General features: G+C 40.2%; 1 protein-coding gene across 2 annotated transcripts in view; it reads right to left on the bottom strand.

Annotated features, from left to right (window-relative positions):
• adcy9b (adenylate cyclase 9b) overlaps positions 1-20,764 on the bottom strand; it is a 56,083-nt gene extending 35,319 nt beyond the window's left edge. The window contains exons 1-2 of one of the 2 annotated variants that reach the window (XM_077557713.1): positions 20,543-20,764; positions 17,876-19,778 (exon numbers count right to left, since the gene is read on the bottom strand). In XM_077557713.1, the coding sequence (XP_077413839.1) occupies positions 17,876-19,679 (1,804 nt within the window). In that variant the 5' untranslated portion in view covers positions 19,680-19,778; positions 20,543-20,764. Of the gene's footprint in view, positions 1-17,875 lie in introns of both variants that reach the window. The other variant, XM_077557712.1, reaches the window with a different exon arrangement.
• Positions 20,765-26,703: the final 5,939 nt, after the last annotated feature.

Genomic DNA, 26,703 nt, shown 5'->3' with positions numbered 1-26,703 from the left:
ACTAAACCTAACAACATGTAACATATTCTACCATTGTTAGTCAATGTTCTGTCGTCAACAGTTATGATAGCATGTTAAAAATTACTTAAATAAGCTCCATTCATGTACTTAAGCACTCATGTCCCGTTTCAGTGCAGTTGGTTAGCTTCCTAGCATATATTAGCAACACAGCACACCTTGCTTTCATTGCTAACAGATGATTAGCAATTTAGCTTCAACGTTTAGGATGATTCGGAATAATATCTTCAGTCAAACCACTTCTAAAGACCACGTATGCTAAGCTACAGGAGTGAAAAATGACAGAGTGATACACATTCTGTTTGTTTTATTTCATTGCACATTTTACCAACCTGAAACACTGCCACTTTTGGATTCCCGTCACAGCCACAGACTCAAAAGCATGGCTGTTGGCAAGTCGAGATTCTTCTTCTACGCGGTGTGTCTGGTTAGAAACATGGCGCGCCTCCTAGTGGCGTAACTGTGTAACAGCGATCCAGTGATCCAACTTATTATTCATTCATTTGCTATTTATTTTATTGAATTGAAGCAAAACTCTGGTCAGATGGAAAAAGATTGTCTCGACAGCACCTAACTAAATATTATGGCATTAAAAGAATAAATACTGAGGAAAATTCCAGATTACCGCAAACAGCAATGTCTGCGTCAAATCGACAAGACCAAAATGTATATGAAGCTATAAAATATCAAATGTAAAACGAAAGGGAAATAATATACTTACTCTTGAATCACAACAAAAATCGATGGCTGCTGTTTACCTTTGAAGAACTTCTCACCGGCACTTGACATGTACATACTTTGCACATTAAAACTACAATAAATACAAAGTCAGATTGTTTGAGCAAAAACTATTGATTAGACCTGAAAACAAAATTTACATAAAACTAACACTGTCAAATAGCAATAGTATTTGTAGTAGTGTAAAACAAACAAACCAGGAGCATGCAATTACAAAAAAACACAACACTCCCCCAGCAGAAGTTGAACGTGAAACTATATCAAACGGCTAATAATTTATCTGAATTAGGTTAAACTGTATTTTCATGATATGCAATTGCGAGTAGTGCAGTTCTGATTCAGCAAAACAATCCACATTTGGTTTCCCAGAAACAAGTGTTTTTTTAACTTTCTTTAAAATCTTTTTTGAACTGTACATTATGTAAGTAATATACAGTATAATATATAAGATATACAAGATAAATATGATTTATATATAGATATATATAAGGTATATAAGATATAAGTTAGTGCTTTATAGTATAACTATAGAACTAATAGTACAAACAAATTGACGAGACGACGTGGACAAGACACAAGCGGCGAGCTGAGAAACACTGAGAAATATGTGAGACCTTATTGAGACATCATCTAAAACGCCAAAGGAGACTAATTTGAGATTAAGTACATGGCATTGCTCCTGAGAAAATGATGAGACACAGGAGCAACACACCTTAGTCTCAATTTTGTCTCACAGCAATCTCATTGTTGTCTAGGAGAAGTAAATGACTGATTTGTCCATTTCGTTTCCTCTGGGAGTGTCAGAAACGATGACGACATTCGTTTTTGCTATGAGGTAGGATGCAGTTATGACATGTGTCTTCTGTTCGCTTTGTGCTGGGGGATCGCATTATGGTGTATCTAGACTTTTATTGGTTGCTATGACCATTTATATAAATCATTTGTGAAGTGACGTTAGAGGCGAGGAACTCTGGGTTATTTGAGGCAGGTTTCCAAGATGCGCTGCTAGCTAAAGTTGGCGAAAAAACACATTGGTTAAAGATGCAGCTGTTCTAATAATTGTTTATTTATTTTCTATTACTATTTTAACTTTTGTGCTGTTGGGAAATGAAAATAGACCTAAAAGAGGCTATTTTGGGAGAAATCTCAAAATTGAGATTCTTTTATCAATGAAATGCAAACTATCGGCCGATCCCAATCCAGCCGATCAGATCGATGTAAAGTCTACTATTTTTTATTTCAATTCAGTAGAGATAGTGCTTCTCCTTCTGTTGTACTTGCCTTGGCTGTCTGGGGGCAGTATGCTATTGTTTACTATCTTCCCAACTGCTTCTCATTGTGAAGTGAGTTCAGTTCACTGCCAACATACAGCGCTCGTGTATAATTTAAATTAAGTCAAAGCAAAAAAATTGGTTACTCATATCTCAAGGTACCACTATACTATAATCTTCCTGGTATGTAGCCAACAAAAGTGGCTAGTGCAGATATATATATATTTTTTCCACATAAAAACATCACTTCAACTGTTTTGTTTCCGGTCAGAAGAGGATTGTATCGCATGTAGCTTCATAAGACATTGAAATGCAACTGATGTACGTGTGATAGCCAAAGTGGGTTTTTTTTTCCTTCCATTTATTGACTGACTGATGAGAGTAAATGATCTGTTAACAATCAACACAGATGCAAACACTCACCCCACCCGCAAGTCCCCTCCGTATCTTCTCCTCGGATATCACATACCGTGCTTATTCAACACACTGACAAATGGTGTCCTGATTGGTAGTTAATGATAATGTTCTAGATCTTCTGCTAAATATAACGCATGGAAATACCGAAGGAAGGGAAAAGGGGATGCAGGCAACACGTTGGCACTTGTCTGCATTGGCATCCTATTAAAAGAAGAACCGATTAATTGAAGTGGCTGTAGCCAGCTTTCCCCCTCTTGTACTTAACTATTGTTTCTCACTCATGTAAAACCAGATGGAGGAAAAGGCTTTAGCTTTGATTTGACATAGACGTCTCACTGTATAATTAAGCAGTTGCTGCTGTCACATTGCAAGCCATTCCCCGCCAGACTTTTGTGTGTGTGTGTGTGTGTGTGTGTGTATGTGTGTGTGTGAAATAAACAGCTGTAAATAAAGTTCTATTCTCTAAACTAAACAGCCATAATTTGAATCATTACTAAGTCACGATGCCTCATTTTCCTCGGCAGGTTACTGTGGTGCTAGTGTGAAATGCGTGCACATTTGCTACTTATATTCCATTTAGATGTCACCGATTTTATAACATTGGACATTTATTCGACTTTGGTGTTAGATGGCTAATTGTAAGCTGTTTTTTTTTTTTAACATTGTCAAAATGACCGCTTTAAATCAAAATAGACAACATCCTGTTTATTTTCAGGCTTCGGTTCTTGAGGCGTTTTCGTGCAATCATGTCGATTTGTAAAAGTGGTATTTGAACCTAGTGCAATTTGGGGTCATTTCCTGTCACAGCTGGTCCTTTTTTGGCATACGAGAAAATTTGCTTAACAGCCTGGCTGCTTTCATTGGCACAAACAGTCATTTTTACATGCACCGCACACAAATCAATCTCTGCATTTAACCCACCACAGCAGTAAGCACAGTGAGCCTTTATTAGTAAAAGCCCACAAGGAAGTTAGTCTCGTGTCATGGCACATTATCTGTACAGTAGGAAACATTTGACCTGAGGCCTTTCGAACATAGGGTACGTCTATGGGTTGCTGTGTGTGTGTGTGTGTGTGTGTGTGTGTGTGTGTGTGTGTGTGTGTGTGTGTGTGTGTGCTGAATAGAAATGGAACCATAAACGTGCACTAATTATGGAAGGTCCAGTAATCCCTAATGTTATACGCAATTAGTTTTTCTTCAGTCATAACTGAATTGCCAAACCTTCACATTGTTTAAGCAGAAAAACAAAACAAAAACCCCTACTATTGACAACATTGGATATACATGACACATGCTGTATGTACCAAATAGTAATGTTACAAGGAAAATAATGTTTAGTTTAGATAAAACACATGTTCAAATAAAGCCTTGCAAGTAAACAGATTCAGAGAGCAGGCGAGGGGATGAGAGCCAAGACTGAGAGTCAGCATGGCAGAAAAGGAGAATGACATGGGCAAAATGTGAAAGTGATAAAAGGTTAGGGAATTACCTCTGCAGGGAATATATCTGGTACTTGACACACATGCACACAAACACACGCACACACACACGGGCAGTATGTCAGTAACAGTCTTGAGACATGACAGCGTGGGGGCTATCAGCTATGTGGATGGAGGAGCAGCTGACAGCTGGAAGGGGACAACAGGAGGGCCGTAGCACGCTGTTAACTTGTCACTAATATTTTGGTCTAAGTGAGGCCACGGAAGTCACCAAGAAACATCACAATAAACGGCAGCAAAAACAGAAGGCGGTTTCCCGGTTCATTCCTGAGTTTTAAAATGGACAAGAAAAATTAGGGACTTTTTAAAGACTTGGTGAAGCGAATTCAGAAAAAAATAAAAAAGACTATAATATGTTCTATGCAGCCCCACTGGTTTAATCATTGTATTGTGGTTAATATTGCGTTAGTGGAATATGAGTTAAGAATCCAGCCGTTTTTATCCATCTAAGGGGACGGCCATTTTGCCACTTGATATCAACTGAAGGTGACATAAATGTTGCTCAGGGCTCAGGCAACAACCAATCACAAATCACCTGTTTTCTGAAGCTGAACTGTGATTGGTTGTCACCTGAGACCTGAGCAACATTGATGTCATCTTCAGTCGACACTAAGTCGACTTAAGTCGGAAAAAATGGCTGTATTTTGCTTCATAACTCATGTTCCACAAATGTAATATTAATCAGAATGTCATGTTTAGACTAGTGAGGTCACATATAACATATTATAGTCAAGTAATGTTTAAGGTTGACTTCTACTACTATGTGTACATATAGCATTTTACTGTTTTTCACTATTTCACTTTATTTTATTTTTTGGGGGGGGCCCAGTGATGCACTTCAATGTCAAGTATGAGTAGGGCGACCATATTTGGATTTCCAAATAAGAGGACATTCAGCCCGTCCTCAAGATGCCATAAATTATAACAAGTTTAACGTATGCCTGCTCTGTATGGGTAGAGAATAAAACAAAAACATAACTCTTTTTTTAAATCTTACTTGACAAATGAATACATAATGACAATGTTCTAAGACTAGTGTTTTTTGTTCCCACGATCGACTTTTTTTTGCTTTTTGTTTTAAAGGGGTGGAGGTTCGAACCTGCGCGCAAACCATGCCTACGGTTCGGAAGCGCAGAGCAAGTGAGTCTGGGCCGCCGATGAAGCTTACGACCTTATTTTAACAAAGCAGGAAGAAGGTATGTAAAGGCTGAACTTTTTTTCTTTTTAAAGTTTCTAATATATAGCAATAATAACATGTCTGGGCAAAAGAGAATGTTTGGTCACCTTCAGCATGTGTCCCGCCTCCCACACGCTATTAGAACCTTGAATGCCTTCGCTCTCATCAGTCAGTATATTTATATGCAGTCAGTAAGCCTTTCAAAACACGGGCGGTATTCGGGTTTTGAAAGGAAATGTAAACGCGTGCAAAAACTTGAATATGCTCTTATTCAGTTTTTTCAAAAACCCAGGTTTACTCCTTTCGTAACCCAAATTCTTGTTTATATGAATGCATTCACAATACCTTGATTGAACGGGGCATTGGTTTGTCTTCTGTGCATGCTCTATCCACAAGAAATCGTAGTCTTTTGAGTACAGGATCAACTTGAATGCACAACGCTGTCCCACTCGCTAAACAAGTCTAATTTGAATACATTGATTTCTCCGCAGCGTTGTCATGTTATAAACATGTTGGAAACAAACATGATGAAGAAGCAAAGAACAACACTTTTGGAGTGAGAAGAAAACTAACTACTTCATTAGTGTGGTGAGTGACATGAATATAATGTATTTTAAGTGACCGCAGACAGTTACAAGGGGAAATGACGTCGATTTGCATAATGACGCTGTCCGGGCATCGCAATTTCAAACAAGATATTCCGACTCATCACAGTAGCCGGATTTACATGGAGCCAAGTATTCCGAATTGAATGAATCCAAACGGACAAACAGAATGAAAATGCTCCATGTAAAAACTAGTGTTGTTCCGATACCGTTTTTTGACCCCTGATAGCGATTCCGATACCCAGCTTTGCAGTATGCCGATACCATACTGAAACCTAAGGGGTTTTTGTCTTAACATGAAAAAAAGCTGTCCTGCCATTGGTACAGAGCAGTCAAGGGCCAATAGGATATCTTAGCTGGGTATGCAGTGAACACGTCACACATCAGTGAATGTCATGCATGACAAGACACAAAATGCTGCATCCAAAGTCCTATATTAGTGTCAAAATTAATGGTATCGGCATGTTACTTGTTAGTACTCACCAATACCACTGTTTTAATGCAGTATTGGGGCCTCTGCCGATACCAGTATCGGTATCGGAACAACACCAATGTAAACACCTCAATCTGAATGAAATTCTATCACAACTTGTTTGAAAGTACGTAGAATGTGTTTTTATAAAGACGTTGCTTTAATAAAAGTGCTAAAACTATCACAACTACTGTGGTCAGTGAGGATTTAACTCCATCTTGATAAATCACATGATTGATGTCCGCGTGTCCCACGGCTCTAATGGGGCTGATATGATTAAAGGAAAGGAGCATGTAAAGGGCAGATCGGATCAGGTGACCACAGATCTTCATTCGGAATGATTTCCATTGGAATAACTAAAAAGTCTCCATGTAAACCCGGCTAATGACCATGTATATGGGAGTAACTGTCTGCTCACGCATGTAAACAGGTTGTACCGAATGTTTCAGAAACCAGAATTTTGACCTTAACCCAAATGGATATAAATATAGTCAGTGGGTATCAGGCCTGAAATCCAGTTACTTATGCCGCTTTTCCATTAGCACATGCTACCACACCACACTGTAGGGAACGACAATACATGGGCTCCATTGCATTTTCATTACAGCAGGTGTGAGGCGGGAAGGGGGCGGGATCATTAGAACTGTCCAAGCCAAGCTTGCACTCCCGCAGCCATAACATTTCACGAGTGGCAAGTCGCGCCAACATGCAACTATATTTACAATTTTATATGGACCACCATGGATGAAATATTGCAATCTTTATTTTACGACTCACGAAGCTATTTCTGAATGGAGAGCTCAGCCTCATTCATTTAACTGCCGCTGGAGCTCTCATCCAAGTGAATGGGAACATACAACCAAGCGAGTGGTCGGCACTCGCGATTTTTTTAAACCACAATCATTACAAATCCATCCGCAAGTCCCTTTTAAATTGTTAATATAGTTCAGCGTTGTAAAACATTATTGTATTTATTGTATGAACTGTATTTTTATAACTTTGCCGAAGGCCGGCGGGTGCCTCTTGCCTTGCTTGCATAAAATAAGGAAATGGGCGCGCTCCACGCCGTTGCTTGCTGCGTTGCTGTCGGCCAATCAGGTGACAGTGACCACAGGGCCCCGCTAGGCGCCAGACGACCGGCGCTGTAGAACCACTTCTGAGATGGTTCTAAAAGCGGTTCCGTTGTAACCGCTCGGCCCCGAAAAAGTCCCATGGAGACGCAAGCATCAGAGGACAACCGGTCCGGAGGAAAAGCGCCATTAGTTACTGTGACGAGGCCCAAGCCTGCAGTGCGACGACCCAGTGAAATATATGGCAGATATATTATTGAGGTTCAAACGCAATCGGGATGTGTAGGCATAAGAAAGAAGTTAGTATGTTAATATGCCCACAGCATTCGAAACAGACGGCTTGATTTTTCACTTCATTTTATATATTTGCCAGTTTTTCAAATTTGGATTCCCTTTACAGGTGCTTAAAAGATTAATTCGGGAGTTTTATGTTAAAGCTCTTCTTTGAGCGGCATCAAGCAGCTTCAAGAGCCAATAATCACAATAGAGGCCCTCAAGGTTCTTTCAAGCCCAAATCAATTGAATTTCAGTTAAATGATTAACTCAACGAACTAGCTGAGCTTTTATGCTCATTCAACAACATAATAAACACTAATGGAATAAAAAAATGGATGGGATGGGACACAATACACAGAAAGAAAACGAAGATGGTCTTCAAATAGAGTCTAACAAACAGAATGTTTCTCAACAAAATAATTCATGGCAAAGAACACACTTTGAAAACACCATCAGCGGATCTGTGCTTGGTGAGAGCACAAGTGGGCTTCAGGGTGGACCGACTCCCCCCCGTCATCTCCCCTCATTCATAATTCACAGAGCCATTTATCACACACACACATACACTTCCTGCCGTGCACATTAATGAGCCACTGTGGCTGCAAACATTGCCAGGGTGGGGCTGCATGCGTAGGAGTTGGCATCTAAGTGCAGAATGTAAGTGAATGTGCGAAGGTGAGTGGCTGCTGGCCTTCTATGGATTTGTATGCGTGTCACCTCAAGAGCACGAGCTATCCATCACCATCAGTAAAACCTACTGTGGCATTTTCTGCGCCCTTGCTCACAAAAGGAGGAAAGCTTAGGCCGCGTCAATGAGTCATGATAGCGGTTTATCCGGCGAGCATCTTCAAGGCCGCAAGGTGAGTTTGGCAACATGTACAGCTCAACTAACGCTGCCTAAAGCGGTCAACCTCAAGTGTCAAGTGCACCTGGGAGATGGCGTAAAAAAAAAAAAAGAAAAAGCAGCAGATTTGCTCACATTTCTTTCATTATCAAGGTTTAATGGTTTCAAAGCGCAGCAGAGCTACTTTCATGGCATTTTGGCATGTTTCTGCTTGAACATAAATGTTTCGTATGGAAAAAAATTGTGGGATGTAGGAGACTCATGTTTCCAAAAATGTAATTATTAGCATATTCAGAAAACAAGTACAGTAATTGTATTTCATTCGGAACATTTTTAATTTGTTAAGTGTGGAAAAATATTATTCTAGAACCATTTTTTTTCTGTCAGTAATTCATATACAGTACTCATGTCAGTAAAGCTGACTGAATTTCAAAATGAAATTAATTGGGTTATGCATTTACCGTTTTTGATCGAATTACATGAAAATGATCCCTATATATATATATATTTTTTTTTAAACAGAGCTGCCTTGTAACTTCACTTAGTTGAAAGTGTGTGTAGCAATTATGAGGAAAGATGACACAGTTCATGTACCGAACGGAAAGCACCATATTGAATGCCACTGATGTTCAACTAACGTTATTCGGTGACTGTACCTCCAAAATAGTCACTTTTCAGGAGACCCCAAAAATTGCATGTTTTTTCAACCATTAACATTGCATGAGACTAAGCTATTTCCAACACTTTTGATTGGTCACTAATGTGTAAAACAACACCCACACGTGTAGACTGACCAATAGTATATCGATTTTTTTTAAATTGTGAAATTTGCCAAATTGTGACGTTTCGGCCCCAACCCAGTGATTTCTAAGTTGTATATCTGAAAATAAACGACCATCTCGCCATTTTTCTCAGTCTCTTTTCTTTCTTTCTTTTAATAGTTTGAGGTGTCACGGAATTAAAAACATTTGCGTTTAAGTCACTGTTCAGCTTTTTTTTTTTTTAATATAATATTACATAAATCTTGTTTCATCTGCTTTTTGGTCAGAACCCATGTTTTTGGTCAAACCAACACACGTTCCACTGTTGATTACTAAAGAACAAAAAAAGCTAGAAGTACACTTTTTTTGTCTGACGAAAGAAGAGTCATATGGTGGTAGGTTCAGTTCTTATATTTTCACAGAACCCAATATTCTGTGGATGTTGAAAAATCCATCAAATCACCCTAAAACGGCTGTCAATACGGAGAAGTCAGCTTTGAAACAGTTTGCAGAACAGATGTTATATACTGCATTATGTTACACCTTCAAATAAGCATCTTTCTTTTTACTAGACGTCTGGTACTATCTGCAGTTGAATAAAGAAATGTTGTCGACTCCTATTTGCAACGCAACTTGTTGACTGCTCTGTATTGAATGTCATACTACAAATTAGACAGAAAGAAAACCAGCGCTATGTCCGCTCATCCTGCCTCTTATCCCACAGTAAGAGCTCTGTCCTTTCAGCTCCTTTAATTGTCCGTTGCCACAGCGATTAGCCTGGGCGGGCCCAGGACACAGCATTGGATTAAAGAGTGTGTGTGTGAGTGTCAGCGTGGTGAATGTTATGAGGCAGGCGGAGCTGCACAACGACCCTGAAAACATTGAACTTGATTCGTCTCCCGTCAAAGTCTGCACTGTACATCTGTTTCTTTTTTCTCCACATAACACCAATCAATCACACTTCTCCCTTCTCTATTTCGATTTCAATCCATCTCTGTTGATGGGGGTGTGACGGCAGCTATACATACGAGCACCTTTGCAAATGTGAGAACAGAATTTCTGCATGCAAGCAAGAGCAAGAGCGGTCAATTTTCTTGACGCATTCACACATCCAGATGGAATGAGTGCCCAGCTACAGAGAGTCATAAATGTAGGCGTACTGTAATAACACAAATACAAGGGTATTTGATGTACCGTACATGAAGAATTCCAGAGATGCGACTCAAAAAATGATAAAGCTTCTTTATTTTGCTCAAAACAACAATTGTATTAAAATATGAGTTCATAACATCAGGGATGTGATTTGACCAAAGTGAAATTATCTGAAAATTTAGCCGGGGGTCTGGGGGCCGCTGGCACCCAGCTAGGTCCAGGGCAGTGCCCTGGTGGGGGGACAAGGGGGGCGGAGCCCCCCGGAGCCCGTGGGTTTTCCGTGTTTTTAAGTACTTTCAATGCACTCACATGACAAAGAAATAGACAAAACAACAGCATAAATTTTCAATGTATATTGGACTATCCCATATAAAATGGCAGTTTTAGTCAACTCAAAATCAGTCACATTCAAAAACATTGGACTGCCTTTGCTTTTAAAAACTATCACTGAGAATATCATCATATCTAACTAATGTGATTACTAAGTTAACACATAAATAATGTTGAAGAGTTCAAATTTCATGAACAAATAATTGTATCATGACCAAATGAAAAGTAACTCATGTTAGAGCATACCACAAATGTCTTTGTTATAGCAGAAGATGTTATCTGTCGGAGTCATGTGCATACACAATGAACTACTAAAACGGATTTTTTTTTTTTTTTGGGGGGGGGGGGGAGATAAAAAAAGCGGAATTCCGCGAATTAGCGGAAAAATCACATCCCTGTAACATTCAAAGTGATTTTCCCATCCCTTTAAGATTTGAAAGATGAATTGATAACTACTGGTTTGACGCTTCCATCGATTTCTACTTTTTGTCAAGACAGAAATGGTGCTGTGATCAGTCTCAAAAAGTATTTTAAAGATTTGCCTTTCACTACACTGTCAAAAAAAGGATGTCTAAAACGACGCTGTTTTTGTTGTTAAAAACCATCACATGTAAATGGCCACTTAAAACGTCAAGCAAACGGTGTAAGTGGCTCAGTAAAACTCTGTCCATTAGCAGCATTAAAAGCCAATATCTGCAGACGTAACAAGTAAATAAGTATATCTTCAGGCTTCAGCACAGCTCACTAGAAGTAGTGCGTTCTGCTTCACATCGTTCATGTGCTGAATTTGTTCTGAAGGCATGTCGCCTCCTATCAGACACACAGCGGTGGTGGCGATGGGTGGAGGGGTCACCTTCTATGTCACATTAGATAAAGACAGGACACTTCAACATAGAGCCAATAGTACCGCTGGGAGAGGTCTGCATCGATACATGACCGCTCAGCAGGGAGCTGACAAAGCAATTCAAAAGGGATTCTAATTGTCCGCTCTTGATCCTTACAAATCCCCAACACCCTCTGATTGCAAACATTTTCCGATGCTCCTGCGCAGAAAAAGAACAGGTAGTCCAATCTGCTGCGTAACAGTGCGACACTGCAGCAAGACTAAATGACTGCAGCTCTATAAATCCACCTTATCGTCACACTGTGTAGAGCTTTCCACCCTTCCCGTAATGGCTCCATGCGTGTTTATGGAGCATGACAAGCCATCCTAAAGAAGTACATACTACTGTACTTTGGCCAAAGGACCATACAGGCAACATCCCCTCAAACGCATACCATGCAATATTAAATGGTTGATCAGGCCCAGTAATGCGTTTCATGAGGCGGAGAGCGGCTGCTGCAGGCTACGAAATACCTGAGATGACCTACAATATGCAGTACAGTGATACACTGTAAAAGTCCCGTGATGTATTAGTCTCTTAGCAGCTACTGTATAAAAACGCTGCCACAGATTGGCTTTAGTCACAGATGCTTCTATTCAACTGGCAGGTAAACAAGCTCATCTCTACCTGTTGAGCAGAAGCACCTACGCCTGAAGCCAAAATGTTTAAGAGATTTTACTCTCTGGACCTGGATTTCCCTAACCCTGTGTATGCACCACACCCCGCAGTGCCAGCGTATTCAGGCAGGACAACAGTAGACCAACAATCTCACCATAGTTTTTTTCTTTTCTTTCAAATGCACCAATCCTCTAAGACAGTGGTGGGCAAACTCGGTCCTCGAGGGCCGGAGTCCTGCAGGTTTTGGTTTTGCAACGCAGCTGATTCCAATCAACAGGATCATTACCAGGCTTATATAGAGCTTGCTGATGAGCTGATCATATATCAGCTGTATTGGAGAATAGAAACATCCAAAACCTGCAGGACTCTGGCTCTCGAGGACCGAGTGTGCCCACCCCTGCTCTAAGAAATTTACATTAGAGAATTACAAAGGCTGTGTCACACCGATAGGAACTTATTCGTACAGATGGGCTAGGAACTAGAAATAATAGTTCATCATACTTTGTTTTGCCAACAGAAAAACATTGGGAGCAGAGACTTGTGGGATCGAATCGGTCAAGAAAGACATGCTTTGATAGGTTTTTCTTTGACAAGTTTTTCAATCTTACCTCAAACACCTTTGACATGAACTAGAACAGAGCTGGCAAACCTGGCCATCTCATTCACCTCCTATATCAGTGACCTGAAAAAAAGGACAATTTGCCCCAATTTACGCATCATTTTGTGATGATTCTAGATGTGGGGCCGGTGTGACTGAGAGGTTATGGCAAACAAAAGATTAATGGTTTAACACACACAGTATCCCCAGACTGCGCTTGGGTTTGAATGAATTGTTTCCATTCTTAATTCCTTAGTGGTGTTGGACAAAAACATGGTCTGTGTCGGCAGAACTGCATGAGAGATAGAATAGCACTAGTTTATTTTCAGGGTTCTTTCACATTGCATTTTGGTGTGTATCAGGCCCCATGTATCTGTGTCAAGTTCACAGGTAGAGAGCGATCCAATTTGCCTGGGGCAAATGATACAATACGCATGAAGGACAGACAGGAAATCCCAAAAGAGAAAAATGTACATGTTATGGCAACAGATGTGAGTATGTGTCCCAAAAGCAAAAAAAAAAAAAAGTCAGCGTGAAAGGACACACAATTATTTCCTCCTGTGTCAAATGGCTCTTGTTAATGTGTATTTTAGTGATTTTTAACTTATTTTATCTTATGTTATGGGTCTTTTTATTCACTGATTTTGTGTGTGATGAATGTGCTTTTTGCTACCGGACACCTTGAATTTCCCCATTGGCTATTAATAAAGTATGTATGTATGTACAGTGATGCTCAAAAGTTTTCCAATTGTTTCAACCTGATTTTGTTGTTCAATTTGAAACATTACATTTGATATGAAATAACAGGTGTAGGTTTAGCATTCCAAGTCCATTATTTTCTATGTCAGCATTGTAGATTGGGGTATGACTAAACATTTAATAAGGTTATTTTAATATTTTATTTAAAAAAATCTGACCATGCCTGCAGGGTTCACAAACTTTTGAGCAGCACTGTATGTATGTACAGTATGTATGTATGTATAGGGCTGTAAAACTTATAGGGCTGTGCAATTAAGCAATTACAAAATTGCCATAATCGTAAACAAAAATAAAAGATTATTAATACTAATTTTGAGTTGTTTAAATGTATTTGTACATTTTTATTTTAAAATACCAAATTTAATAAATCTTGTTTGGTCCAAACAAAACTTGCATAGTGTTTCAAAGAAATGTATTTATCTTAAAAAAAAAAAAAAAAGTTTTTCGTTTAAACATTTTCTTGTTTTTGCACCAAAAAAAAACAAATGATCGTCCTAATCGTGATTTCAATTATTACCAAATTTATCTATCTATCTATCTATCTAACCAAGTATTTAAGCTTACTGTTTGCACAATTGACAAAAGAGTCTCTGAAAAAGTCCCTAATCGTAAAAAACAATCATGACAGCATCATGATAGGCAATCAATCTGATTCAATGTAAATACAACAGTTGCCAGTCTGGTTTCTCACCAGGGTGTCAAGCCAAATCTGAAATGATATATGAAAAGTGAGAGCTGCTATCATTAATCCCTTTATTATGAAGATTACTGAATCTCATCTAATTTGTGAGCTCCCATATGGCATGGAGAAGAGCAAGCTGGTCGGGAGGGGAAATACTCGACACAATTCCCTCAGCAGTGAAGCCAGCAAAGGTCACTTTTATCATTTCAAAGGGAATGTGAGATCATGCTCTACCTTGAGGCAAGCCTTGCATACGATTTAGGAAAGAGTTAGACAAATTATACAAGAGAGCAGACAAGTGTTACTGAACTGAATGAAAACGCTCATTAAATCAGCATTTAATTTGGGTTATGAAGTTCTTTGTCTTTTATTCATGAAATTAAGTGACAAAACTGACACCTTATTACGCTGCTCAGCACTTGTGATTAATACTTTTCTACTGGAAAAACGTTGTGCTATTTCGAGAACCTATAGGTTTCAAAGCGTGTTGTGTCGATACCATGTGGATGACTTTAACCACTGCTAGTTGCTCAATGGACCCTTCCTGTAGAGCTAGGTATTGGCAACAACAACGCATATCCCGATATCGGGGTCCTGATATGATATGTATCATGATACATATCACGATGAATGTATTTCCCCTGCAGGAAACAAAGCCAAGCTTCCCTTTCCATCACGGCCACGCACAAAACAACAACGCCTGGCCTCAGATGTAGGTCCAAAAAGGGAAAAGGAAGACGCACCGGACATGCATTACAGAACAGCTGTATTAGAAAAAACACCATCACATTTGGTTCAACAACGAAGGAAAAATGCTAAACTATACTAGCATTTCATCATCAAGAAAATTGAAACTCAACTGACTACACTATGATGAGCCACAAATAGCCAATAGTACATAACAAAATTGGCGGGGATGGGGAGGTATTGAATCAAGAGTAGGGGTGTTTAAAAATATATATAGATTCGGCAATATATCGCGATATTACAGCGGGCAATTTTCGAATTGATTCAATATGCGACCGAATCAATGTTTAAACATCAATTTTTGACGGAAATATTCAACAAAACGTCTTACTTAGGGTTAGGGATCACACTTTAAGCATGAAGAATGTTATATTAATGGAACATTAGGCCTTAACATTTTTTGTTTGTTTTTGTTTTTGTTTTTTCTGAGAGAGCTCAGTATTGTTCATTCGGTAATTTTACCGATTCGACATGTCATCATCATTGCTCTCTCTCTCTCTCTCTCTCATTTTTTTATTATTTTGTATGTGCGTGAGTATGTGAATGTGCATGTGCATGAATATGTGCATGTGCATGTGTGTGAGTATGTACATGTGCATGTGCATGAGTATGTGCATGTGTGCGTGTGTACTTATTAATTCACCTAAAACCTATTAAAAATCCCATACCATTCACCTAAACCGAATACTTCAGAATCCAGCTAGAGCCGTGAGGTTGTCAGGAGACCCAAAATACCGGAATATTAAGCATTAATATTTTATTTCAATGCTGTTCAAACATGAAAGGGATGGCAACCTGTTTGTTAAATACAGAGGCTCACAGTTATAAGCCTGAAGTTTCAGATAAATAAATACATTTTCATAAAAATCTTACAGTGTATATGTAAAAGTTAGTATTTTCTAGATTTGAGTTTAAAAAACAACAACACAATAATCGACTTATAGATTTGCATTGGGATTAATTTGTATCAAATCAAATTGTGATTTATGAATCGCAATATGGATCGAATCGCCAGGCACTAGGCGATTCAGACCCCTAATAGAGTATGGCTACCATTAACGAATCTTTTTAGAATCGATTATTATAACAAATAACACTTAAGTTTGCCAAAGTTGATGTACATTAACACTAAAGTCACTTTAAGAATGTAAAAGCCAAAAGACAATACTTTAAAGTAGCACTAAGGAACTTTTCAACCTTAATAAAATATGTTCATATGTCTTCTGATGTAACATCGACTTAAAACGAGTTAATTGTTACCTTTTCCATGGGCTGAGGGGGTCTGTATCATTTTTACTGGCACTAAGCAACTTTAAGGAGGACGGTAGGAACACTGCCACACAAAAAAAACTCACAAAAGTGCTGACTGCTTTATGGCATACGTCACTTCCCCCTTTCCCCATTCGTTACAAAGACGGAAGTCAATTTGAATGCCGACGCACGATTACTGCATTCCTAGGAGAACCTTCAAAACAACTGAACGTTTTGTCTGAGGAGGCAAAAAAGATAAAAGAAAAATGGAAGCTACCCAGATAAAAGCACAGTCAAGGATCAACACTGGTCTGGATTTCACTCGCTGGCGTAAGCTAAAAAAAACGACACAATGCACTTGTCCTCATGGGAAATGTGGTCTTCCTTATGGCATAACATTACTGTTTTTGCCCATATGGCACCACCTTAACGTAAACTGAAAGTTCCTTAGTGATGCTTTAAATCTCTTTTACATCTGCAATTGGGCTGGTGACCAAATTAGGATGTACCCGCTCAAAGTCAGTTGGGATAGTTTTCAGGTCCCCCGTGACCCTAATAAGGATAAATGGTATCGAATACAGGGATGAGCAATGGGATGGGGCACTAAAAATGGTGTCGCCCTCCAACATTAAAGATGCTCATCCTTGGTACAGAAAATGGATGAATGGATGGATCTCTTTTGCTGGATCTCTCTAAATGTCCACATTTATCAACTGAGGCAGTTGAGTGTAGGTCATCTTAATTTATGTCTCAGTCGGGAAAACCGGAATTGTTCACACTTGGAATCCAATCCCGGCTGTAGCGCTACCAAAGGGATTTATGCCAACTGATCGAGACAGTGGATGGATTTTTAGTTGTTTTTTTACAACACATGAGAAAAACTCCCCCGACAGCCAGCTCTCTCACCGGCTCAGTAAATCTTCAGGGAGAGGATAAATCTTAAGATTGAAACTGAATACATGGTGGAGGAGAAGTACGGGGGCGAGGGGTGGGTGGGTGTATGGATGATAACACCGTCGAACACATTTATCCTCAATCTAAAAGGGGGGGGGGGGAACGGTAGCAAGCGCAAAAGTTGTTGTTGCTCATTAATCTAAGAGATGAGGGGAGATGGAGGCCTATAAATCACTCGACCAACCTGGCAAACAAAATGCACTTTCACTCAGCGGCGTCATTGCAGACTGACGTCTACACTGACAGAGGCTAATTGGTGTAAATGTCATCATCAATGTGAATCCGCGCCTAAATCTATAGAAACAAATTGGACAAAATCAGAAAATAAAAGTTTGAAAGGGCAACTGCAAAGTCCTCCTGGCTGATAACGGCTTATATTGCAAGGCTTAATGCATCATTTTGTAAAAATTGGCCATGAAATATTCAGGTAATTTGAGGGCAAAAAACTAGGTTTACAAAGCGAGATTAGACCACAGCTTCAGTTACATTAATTTATAACGGCATCTAAAAATACCAACAAACTGGGTATGTTAGGAGCAGTGATGACTGTAATAGAAAAAAATCACCAGGGACATGGTAAAGGCAGGACAATTGGATGATGACGTTAAACTTTCCTCCAAGGAAAGCCATACAGGACACAAAGACATAAAAATGCCTTTGTAGCCAATGAAAATTGCAATAGTAACTCACCACTGCAGTTTATAGCCTAGCAACTGTTGGACACTCAACAACAAGCTATAACTTCCACCTACCTTTTAGCTGGTCTGCCACCACACTCTGTCCGATTCTTTCGTTGACCTGTCCATCTTCATGTTGGTAGCGGTCATCTAGAAAGTTGGCGGTAGCTTGTGAAAGGTGCACCTTCCCGGCCACACCCAGTTGTTCCATCAGGTTGGCCAAATTAACGTCGTTGGACCAGACGTCAAACTTGAAGCGTTTCATGCCGAGGATGCCGCACAGGATGGTGCCGGTGTGGACGCCCACCCTCATGTTGACCATCTCCCTCTTCTCCTGGCAGAACTGTTCAATAGCCTGGATCATGCCCAGGCCCATTTCCACACAGCAGTACGCATGGTCGGGCCTGGGTTCAGGACATCCAGCCACGCAGTAGTAGCAGTCCCCAAGGGTGCTGATCTTCTCACAGCCGGTCAGCTCACACAGTCGATCAAAACGTCCAAACAAGTCATTGAGAAGCCCCACCAGGGCATGAGCAGATTTGTTGGCAGACATTTTTGTAAAACCCACAATATCGGCAAAAAGGATGCTGACGGGCTCCATCCTTTTCATGTTGAAAGGTCTGAAGATGATCTGACCTCGAGGGATGGAGTTTTTTTTGTGTTTATTGTTCTTGGGACTGGAGATGACAGCAGCTGCTCCACTTGTGGAGTAGCGCTTTACCGAATTGACGCCTATGTCCTCATCACCCTGCTTCATCAGTTCATCTGCCACAATTCTGGGCATGACAGAGTGGATCATTCGCTCCTTTAAGGCTTTCTCCACCTCTAGGTCCTTGCCATGCATGATAGCTTGTCCCACTTTCAGGAAGGTGCTGCGTGACCGCACTTCAGACATGATGAATAGATGAATACCGATGGCGTGTGCACACAGGTGGAGCAGGGCTTTGGCTGGTCCCAACCAACGAAGGGTGTCCAGGTCTTTCTCGGGGGTTAAGATCAAATTGCCACCCGTCTGGGTGAGATGAAACCAGCCCAAAATCTCAAAACAGACCGAGTAGAGGAACCCGAGTAGGACAGAAGCAAAGAGGCGAACATGAAGAACACTGTACAGCAACAGGAGAACCTCAATACAGAGTGAAAAGGTGCCAACAGGGGAGACACAGGCAGACCAAGCGCTACCCTCTACAATCTTTAAGTAGGATAGGTTGTGTGTAGGTCCACTGAAATTATTGACATCTAACAAATCAGAGAGAGCCTCCGGATCTCTGAAGCTTGACGTCTGGATCTGAGGGGCCAGGGTCAGCATAAAGGTGACAACAATGAGCAGCAGGGAGGCTTGATTGTAGCAGCGAGAGTAGAACTTGGTAAAAGTTAGGAGGAAGAGGAGAAAGCAGAAAAGGAGAAAGGATACAGTGGGGATTAGAAAGACCATCCTGTTGCAGCGGGATGGGTTGGCAGCAAAGTAAACTCCCCAAAGGATAGCGGCAGCAGACAGGTAAAAAAGCACATAGCGGAAACGCCGTTGCGTCTGAGGGAAACACCGTTCTCTGCAAGCTTCCTCCAGGATGGACGAGTCAAATTTAGGGTCCCAGAAATGACCGGCAGACCTCTCGAAAAGTTGAGGGACCCTCCTTTGCGACCGAAAGCTCTTGACCAATGTCCTCTTAACTGCAGACTCCCCAGAGCTACAGCTGGAGGAGATACTGTACTTGCAGTGTTTGGATCCTGCCATAAAGCCTCCCCCGATAGAACCAAGTGGCCCGCCTCCGTGCTTGTGTTTGACACTGCTACCAATCCTCACTGAGACGCCCTCGCCACTCGAGTCACAGCTCACTTCTGTGTTGTGAGGCAGCAGTTGTTGACGTTGGGGGGATGCCATGTTGCTATTGCGAAATCCAAGGCTTCAAGAAAAATCCAAATAGGAGGAAGGCAAACTGTGGAGCCACAGTATTAGAACCGCAGCAATGATTGTTGAGATCTTCAAGGTGAAAAGGCAGATTGAAAAAAAGGAGAAGCTCAGTTAGCATCAGGTCTTCACCTGATGGAAGCTTCAACTGACTTAAGCAAGATTTTGTCTAGTCCATTGGCACACTTGATATCAGTATATGCAGTCCATTTGTCTTGATGCATTGCAGTTCATCCTTTGTAGGACAGCACGGTTTGATTCATTGGTAAACCATTTTAGATGGCAATTACAGGACAAGTTCCAGAATGTAAACTATAATTGTGGGGAAAGTGTCATTGATTTGGTTGAGGCTTTAGAGGATTTAGATTCAGTCTGATGGCGCAAGAACTGTAGCCCTTCCAAAAATGTCACAAAGATTATTTCAAGAGGCCAGACAGAACCAGAAATTAATCAAATGCACTGGTGATGGTCATTCGCTGAGTTTCCATGTGTCAACAGGAGACAAAATATTTACTTCTTTTTGCAACATCTCCTTTGAGGCAACATTCAGAAAACATCAAACAGTTTATTGTCCTGGTGTCCGATTTAGAAAAAATAATAATAACCCAAGACATTACTTAATCATTATACGTCAATCATCCCTGAAGTTAGGTTCTTGCTTGGTTTCCTGGGAAAATGGCAGATGACAAAAAAGAAGCCCTCCGGGGTAGAGTCTAGGGCTAATTAAAAGGTCTCCACCGCCTCTCCCGAACACACCACAGTCCCACAAGTCAAAACAGCACGACGACGCCTTCATCCAGCCACTTTAATTGAATTGCAAGAGGTGATATCCATACCTGCAGTTCCACACGAATAAGAAGGCAGCTTCAAATCAAATCTCTGCCTCCTCCGACGTGAGACAGGACTGTTTTCTCGCAGCTCGCACACATCCAACCCGTCCTGAAAGCACCAACACCTGCGAGAGACATGGTGTGAGCTTCTTCCCGACCAAAAGCATCTTCACCGTGCAGTTACGTGTGCGTGTGTGTGACTGTTTGACCGTGTGTGTGAGAGAGGAAGAAAAGAGGACGCGGACGTAAAGTAAACGAAAACACTCACTTATTTTCCGACCAATCCTTTCAGAATAAAACAAAGTCAACAACTGCAACTCATTTCCGATTATTCACTTCAAAATAAACGGCATACAGTAACCAACAAGATTTTGCGCGATGTGAGTGAACAACATATTAAAAGCTAAAGTCGTTGGTTTTGTATTTAAAATACAACAACCCCCCCCCCCCCCTTCCCATTATCAGGCTGGTAATGTATCAAGTTAAACATGAAAATGACAAGAGAAGTATTCTTACTTCGCCATTAGCATTAGCATGCTGTAGCTTTTTTTCTTCTTTTTGAATCATTTGACAGTTTATTATGCTCTTTAGCGCTACACACAGGATTTGGATGGAATTGCAACAGCACTGAGTCAATTGGTAGACTGCTTGAGCTGTCAAATAAAAGTAAGGCACGCTAAACTTTAGCCTATGGATGCAAGTCTGTCATCCAGACTTGAATATTAATTTATTATTATTTATTTAAACGGTGGACAACTGGTACGTCCGCCTCACAGTTCAGAGGTCGCGGGATGAATTATGGGCCCCTGTGTGGAGTTTGCATGTCCTCCCTGTGCCTGCGTGGGTTTTTTCCGGGTAATCTGGTTTTCTCCCACATTCCAAAGTCATGCGTGGTAGGTTAATTGAACACTCTCAATTGTCCCCAGGTTTGGCCCCTAAGTACTAAAGTTGGCCCACCCTGGCTTCAGACTGGAGCTCAGAGAGCTTTTATTTTGAAAAGAGATTCTAACTGATGGTGAGTCCTCACTTGACCCAGTAAGTGTGTGCGTGTGAAGCAGACAAAAGAAGACCCGTTGGGGAAAGGGGAGTGTAACGACCTACTATAAGGTTGTTATGGAGAATGAATGTAATCGATTACAGCTTTTAAAGATGCAGACTTAAGTTTTGTGGGCATGAATCATTTCAGCCTGTGCAAATTTTCCCTCCCAAACAGCAGCAGCAAGGACACATTCAATGTTGCATGCATCAGGTTACGCAAACAAACGCTCTAATAAGGCTTATGTCTTGAGAGAATTTCAACCACTTGTGCACACTTGAAACAATGTGCCCTTTACGAGAAAAAAAAAGGGAATGAGACCTGCACGGTAATTAGATGAGTGTGTCATTTACATAATATTAAAGTGAGCTTTAATAATAGGCACTCTTTGAATTAATCATGTTTTTAAATACAATAAAGGTTAAGATTACATATGGTTATATTTTTTAAGCTAATTCTAAAATTATAAAAGCATTTGCACCCAGTTATTGTTATTGTGTTCAAATTTTTAAGGTATAAGGTAAGGTAGAAAAATAACAGGTGAAGTAATTAATTCAGCATCAGGAATCCTCGTAAACTAGGGGTGGGCAAACTCTGTCCTCAAAGGCCAGAGTGCAGATTTTTGGATGTTTCCTATGAAAGTTATCACTATCTCACCACGTAACCCCTCCCCACTTCCAGTCACGACAAACTGATGGTGCAATGCAGGTTCTATATATAAAACCCATGCTGAAAAAAAGATATGAGCGAGCAAAGAGCCTCAGGCTATTTGGAATTTATTGAAACGATGGGCTACCCACTACTGCCTATGGCCATATCCATATGTGAGCATTTACGCTGGCCCTGCCATGCCATTCTAAAAACAAATATCATCAACATTTTTCCACAAATGCTTTTAATGCGTCTCATACAACAGAGTTCCGAGTCCGACCAAGCAATGCTGTTAGACTCTTTTTTTTTTTTAACTCATTATGGTGTTCCAAATAGGTCATTTGACCTAATTAGTGCTTATTAAACAATACTGTGTGTTAAAAGATTGCAAAGACTGAAACTTCCCAGAAATAACATTTGATTTTAAAAGAAGTTTGCATTTTTAAAACCATTAGCAAGATTTAAATGTAGCCTCACGTTTTTAAACCCTACCCAAGTTGATTCTGACTGCATGATTCTCAAACATGGCAATTGTAGGTGTAAGTGCATAGTTGTCACAAATAATCACAGAGAACACTTTCTATGATGATGTCAGTGCAACGCTGCTATACAGAAGATGTGATTGTGGTTACATGACACATTAATGACACATCAAGTGTAGAAATTCCGAGCTTACGTAACGTCACAAGTCAAAATGATGGTCAACTCGGTGAAAGGAAGCTTTCTGCTCATTGAAAAGTATTGGACTGAGTCCTTATAATTTCAATTGTGAAGATTATTTTGATTTCAAAATGTGATGACATGTTGTTTGACTACTACAACAATCTGCCAGTGGAAGCATTTGCATTGCGTTGGGGGAATATCAGGAATGCCCAGATGTTAGAAAATTTCAATGGACAATTCTGAAATTACGTCACAAGTCAAAATGGGGGTCTTATGCTGGATTGGAGGAGGGTTTGAAGTAGGATTTATGATCCCAATCGGAGTGTTGCAGTTCTGCCTTCAAATCGTTTGAGGCAAATGTAAACAACAAAGATGGCTGATTCCGATAAAGTTTACGTTGTTTTGATTAACGCAGTTATTCCAAATCTCATTGTGTCACATGAACATATGTCTTCTATTTACATTTGCCTTGAATGTTAGAACTGGCACAATCCAAGTGGGATAAGTCTGATTTCCTACTTTTCTCGAATGCATTGGACTTTGGATCGTTGAAATTTGATTTGTGAGGATTATTTTTTATTTGAAAATGTGATCAAATGTGTTGTTTAACTACTATGACAACATGTCTGGATTGTATGCTAGTCACAGTTATATGTTTGTTTGTTTTGGTTAATGTTGATGCTAACACTTTGTTAGCTTGTCACGCTAACACCAGTATCTGCTGCTGTACTTGTCAAATCACCATTTTTTGTTGCTTATTACAGTTTACGAAGAAATGTGACTCATAAAACTTTTATGTAAAAGCAATACCACACACATTCCAGTTTGTGTTATTGTGCTGAATATTATTATTCCCTCTCTTGTGTTACTGCTTATTAAACATAACACTGTTTTGGAGAGAGCTGCCGAACGAGAAGGAACACTCAGTTGCTGCAGTACATACTGTTTTTCAGTTGATTGTTTTATATGTGTAGCCTGGATGTGTTTTTCATACTAACAGGTCGAGTGTTCTAATTGCTCACAGTAAGTGAACGCATTTGCATGCAGGCGTGCTCAGTTACTGTTTCTTACTTATCGCAGTCTACACAACTGCGCTGAAGTCGATTAGATAACTGGCACATACATATACTATCGTAGGAAGAAAATGCCGTCGTAAATCACCAACCCCGTGTATGTCTCAATTTCTTCCTACTGTATTGTGAATGCATTATAACCAGAAAAAGCACAACCACCGATCAGACCTGGTCAATAAGAAATCTTTATTCTTGTCGATCAAGCTTCCAAATGGGTCTATTTGAGAATTTTATACCAAAACAAAAATGGGACACAAATGCATTCCAAATCAAATTCACAGGTCAATTAAGATACTGAACAATAATCACCTAGACACCCAACCGTACGTCGCCATTGCCTTGTAAAATATGTATGAAGGGGGGGCCATGTTATTTTTTCTTTTCTTTTTTTACTTTTACTTTTACACAGCACTCTGTAGTGGACATACCTGAAACTGCAACATTAAACAACACATCTGGTGAAACACTCTCACTTCAAGACAGAAAGAGAAAATTAGATTTAGTTTGGCCTCAGTGTTTAGATAGGGACACATGGTGGGTTAGTAATGGAGGAGGCAGCAGGTGGGCCTGCTGGGGGCGCTACTCGTCATTGCAAAAACGGAGGTGGGGAACATTCTTCCGATCGTTGCGATTTTTATAAACGTTTCTCTGAGGTTTTAGTTGTTTTAAGAATTGTATCAATTGCTCTCGATGCAGGCCGAAAATGGCTCACGGACCTGATCTAGGGAGCGATTGTTGTACATTGGCTGTATACATGTGTTCCACGTACCTATACCACTTTGTGTCTCATTAAGCGGCTTCCACACATACTGATAATCAAGCCTGATTTTAAATTATTTTTTTTGCTCTTTTCTGGTCAAAGTTTTCAAAGACCTGATTGTCAGATGTCTCTGCAAGAATATCGTGAGATTATTGCATGGTGCAGGGTGTGTAACAGTATTTTTCTTACCTTATCTGGAAATCGTTCCAGACCGACAATTGTAGCCTATTCAATATTCACGACTGCAGATCCAACATGACATATATCTGATTTGGGGGAGGTAAACTCAGAATTGTCGGTGGAGATATGGTTTTGTGTGTAGTGTGCTGTGTTGGTCATCTTGAGTAAACCACACACTATATGAGCACACACACGCCTGTGCATTTTTTTCTCTCGTCGTGTGGGACCTCCCACATTTTAAAATATGGTTAAGACGTTAAAAATCGGTACACAGCAAATCGGTCAGTGTTAAATTTTGAGTGTTCAATCAAATATGCAGTAAGCCGTGTTATTTTAACACTGTAAATTCCCTTGGGTGTTGAGGTGGATGTTGGATGCAATCAGACTAGCACTACCTTGAGTGTTAAATTGTCCACACCCTCATTCTCGGTGAAGGAGAAACTTTCCCATTTTCCAGCGCAGTATCGACAACCCTAAGTAAGCCTAAATAGCGATACATCCAGTTGTTGTTGTGGGGGCGGAGTGGCTCAGTGTGACTATGTCAAAGTATGTTTGAGCAAGATACTGAACCCTCAGTTGCCCCTGATGCCGTGTCATCAAAAGTCAAAATGTAAAGTAGTTTGAGAAACGTGTAAGGAGGAAAAGTGCTATATAAATGAAGTGCCAATTACCAGAGTAAAGTGTAGTTTGAGTTAAATTTTTAACACTGACACTAGTGCACTACACTCATAAGTGTTTAAACACCAGAGTTAAGTGTAGTTTTGGCAGAATTAAATGTTTAACACTGACACTAGCATAGTTTACCAGTTTTAACACTATACAGTGTTGGAGTAACATTGGATAAGTGTGACAAAAATAACACTTTGAAAAGTGTAAGCTTTACACTCATTGGTGTGGATACATATAAACACTTTTCTAGTGTTAGATTTAACACTCTTAGTGTTAATCTGACACTGGCGGATTTAGCTTCTTCTTTTTTTTTATTACACGCAATCTCTTCTATTGACCCAGGAACATCTGTGTTCCCTGAATGCCTCACACAGTCATGAAGACAGGAAGTAGGTATTTCTAGGATGTTCACGGAGGTAGGTTTGCATAAGAACCTGTTGCTGGGCTCGGACGGTCGGCAGAGATCAGGGATCAACTCATGAGTCTTCTTCGTTACCCTCTGCACCCCTTTGGCCTCCACCACCCAGAGAAGCAGGTAATCCACATACAATGGCCATTTGGAAGGTTTACACACACTCACACACAACAAATAGAATAGATCGGCTCATGGAAAAAAGCTAAACACCTTCAGGTGTGGTTCTTTGTGGTCATTCAGCTAGAAAAAACAAGCTGGGAAGCTTATCAATGAAGGAAAACATTCATAACACATTATTGAGTCAGATCATCTGGACTGGCAAATTGACAGTAATATAAATACAGTAAGACCAGGTTTAAAAAAGGAAAGAAAGAAAAGAACGGACACCCCTCCCACCCCCCTCCGAAGACTCTGACGACCCTTGAGCTCTGCTTACGTCACGTTTCACAGATTGTCAACAAGCGAGACCGACGAGTGTAACTGAAAATCAAAAGGCCTCGTTCGTTGCCTGGTAATTTACGAAATACTCTGAATTTATTGAAAAGCAAATGCATGCACGAAAAAGTTAAGATGGGCCTTTAATGACATGCAAGGATAATTTTTGTTAGTCTAAAACTACATCCAAAACCGAAGCTTGTATAGCACCCACAAAAAGACTGCTTCAACGTCTGAAGCATTTTGGAATAGACCCGCTGTAATGGCTGTTTTTCCCCCCAGGAT

Source organism: Vanacampus margaritifer, chromosome 2 (assembly GCF_051991255.1).
Source record: "Vanacampus margaritifer isolate UIUO_Vmar chromosome 2, RoL_Vmar_1.0, whole genome shotgun sequence".
Lineage (NCBI taxonomy): Eukaryota > Metazoa > Chordata > Actinopteri > Syngnathiformes > Syngnathidae > Vanacampus > Vanacampus margaritifer.
This window is presented reverse-complemented; position numbering and strand designations above follow the sequence as displayed.